The 2,500-nt window shown below is 35.4% G+C and overlaps 2 protein-coding genes across 3 annotated transcripts in view; one reads left to right on the forward strand and one right to left on the reverse strand.

The window, feature by feature from the left end:
* LOC144981163 (uncharacterized) overlaps nt 1-2,500 on the reverse strand; it is a 457,713-nt gene that overhangs the window by 325,274 nt on the left and 129,939 nt on the right. For both annotated transcript variants that reach the window (XM_078929317.1, XM_078929318.1), the window contains exon 5: nt 479-562. In XM_078929317.1, the coding sequence (XP_078785443.1) occupies nt 479-562 (84 nt within the window). The remainder of the gene's footprint in view (nt 1-478; nt 563-2,500) is intronic.
* Nucleotides 1-2,500, forward strand: part of LOC144981164 (uncharacterized) — a 289,898-nt gene that overhangs the window by 7,488 nt on the left and 279,910 nt on the right. The gene's annotated exons all lie outside the window — the stretch shown is intronic.

Consider the following 2,500-nt stretch of genomic DNA (forward strand, 5'->3'; position numbering starts at 1 on the left):
TTTCTCTCTCTCTCTCTCTTTCTCTCTCTCTCTCTCCCTCTCTCTCTCTCTCTATCTCTCCCTCTCTCTCTATCTCTCCCACTCTCCCTCTCTCTCTCTATCTCTCCCTCTCTCTCTCTCTGTCTCTCCCTCTCTCCCTCTCTCTATCTATCTCTCTCCCTCTCTCTCTATCTCTCCCTCTCTCTCTCTCTTTCTCTCTATCTATCTATCTATCTATCTATCTATCTATCTATCTATCTATCTATCTATCTATCTATCTATCTATCTATCTATCTATCTATCTCCCCCATCTTTCCGTTCCTCTTTCTCTCTTTCTATTTTCTTCTCTTTTTATTTCCTCTTTATATTTTTTATTTCAAGTCACTGAACCAAAGGGAGCCATACACACATGTACACACACGCACACCCACACACACACACACACACACACACACATATATATATATACACACACACAAATACACTAACACAAACTTACCTCTATGTTTAGAACTCGAAGATTTATTCAGAGAACACTTTGGGCCTTTTACAAAACCGTTGGTATTTTGTTTCGGTGTTGTATCTGTCAAACAAAAAACAAAACAAAACAAAAACACTATAATTAATAATTTAAAATTAATGATTTTAAGAATACCATTGATAAAGACCTTACCAACATTATATGTGATTTTGACGAATAATGTAACATAAAATAAATTTAAAATTAATTATCCCTTTTCCGCCACGATATCATAAGATATCGTCGCCTTGACATTCCACGAAGGAATATAGATAACTCATCAAACAAGATGTCTGATGTCAACAGGAATCACCCATGTGGTCCAAGTGAGCAAATTGGGGGTTAATAATCTTGCTCAAGGAGAAAAAAAACGAAAGTGCCTGAAGCGGGGCTCGAACCCGGGTCCATCCGGGTCACAGTGCAATGCCTTAACCACTCGGCCACTTCGCCCCCAATAATGTAACATGAAATTGGATATCATTGTTGATTTATTAGCGTGTATGTCAATTCTTTGAACTCTCGAATGTACAAGTTGAACATGCCAAAATGAATGTAAAGAGAGTAAATTATACTAGGAATATTGAATAGGACACTTGTTCATGTATTAATTTTTTTTTTACTATAAATTAATTGACATTGAATACTAATTATATGATTGGTAAATTGTATCTATGCATACAAATTACACAGAGCATTTACAGGTGTTTAGAACCTATTAGCTCTTAAACGATACGATACGATATGATACGATACGATACGATACGATACGATACGATATATTAACATGACTATGAGTCAAAATATTTATTTAAAAAACAAAACAAAACATCTCAGCAAAACAAAACAAACAAACAAAGAAAAACATTTTAAAAAACAGAGCCTCCAACCAGTGGCAATGTAAATGTGTATTATTTTAAAAAAAAAACAAAACAAAAAAAAAAAAAACAAAACAAAAACAAAAACGTACAAACATCATCTCTCACATATAAACAAACAAATTCATATCCAATAATAAACAAAAATACATACTTCGGAAATATAAAATACCAAGCAGCACGGATCGTTTCAGGCTCAAAGCCCTTCTTCAGGCAACAACAACAACAAAAAATAAACCCATAAAAACGTTAAACAACAGAAGATTTTCTAAATTTAGCACATTTTGTAGGCCAGTAGACCTCGAAATATCAAATTCATACCCAATGCGCTTCAACAGTCGTGACGTCACTTCCCTCGTAATGACGCATGGCAACTTAGTAACTGGCTCTAAACTATCGGAACAATGGCGAACGCCCTTATGAAATATTTCTCCGACGAGCACAAAGACGTATCCAGAGGAAAAAAAATATTATAAATCTGATCATGTTTTGACTTTTATAGATTATGATCACAAGACATATGAAAAGTTCTAGCCAGCATGAAGAATAAAACGTACCGATTTTCTTTGTTTAGAACCTTGATGGCCGCCGTTGCTGGGCGACGTGACATCAGACTATTGAATCCAATTGCTTCACGCATAGCATTCGACTCCGACCAGAGCATGTCCAAAACAAATTAAATAAATTGCGTCTTTCAGGGGGCGTGTGGAAGGGGACAAAATACCATCCGATCTACCTTCTCGTTCTACGACATGGTAAATGTTGCTGTTGGTTAGGGACCTCTTGTAAAGCGCCTTGAGCGCATTAAATGGATATTGCGCTATATAAAAGCTGAAGTTGAAATTATTTTAAAATAAATAAATTGGCGGCCACTTTTGAACGTAGCAGTTCGGCAGTGATGGCGGGTTTTGTCAAAAGAGAATAAATTCGTATTATATTAACTCACTCAACCCTAACACCGACTATATCCGTAGTTAACCCTGGTTGCTTTTACCCCATGCCTATTTATTACATTTTTGTGAGACAAATTATAGGCGTACTATCAAAGTTAATGTTTTTAGTTTTTACATGTTAATGGTAGTTGAATAATACTATCTTTGTACATGCTCGTTTTTGATACTTTTTT

This window comes from Berghia stephanieae, chromosome 10 (genome assembly GCF_034508935.2).
Source record: "Berghia stephanieae isolate SIO BIC M18660-M18661 chromosome 10, UCSD_Bste_1.3, whole genome shotgun sequence".
Lineage (NCBI taxonomy): Eukaryota > Metazoa > Mollusca > Gastropoda > Nudibranchia > Aeolidiidae > Berghia > Berghia stephanieae.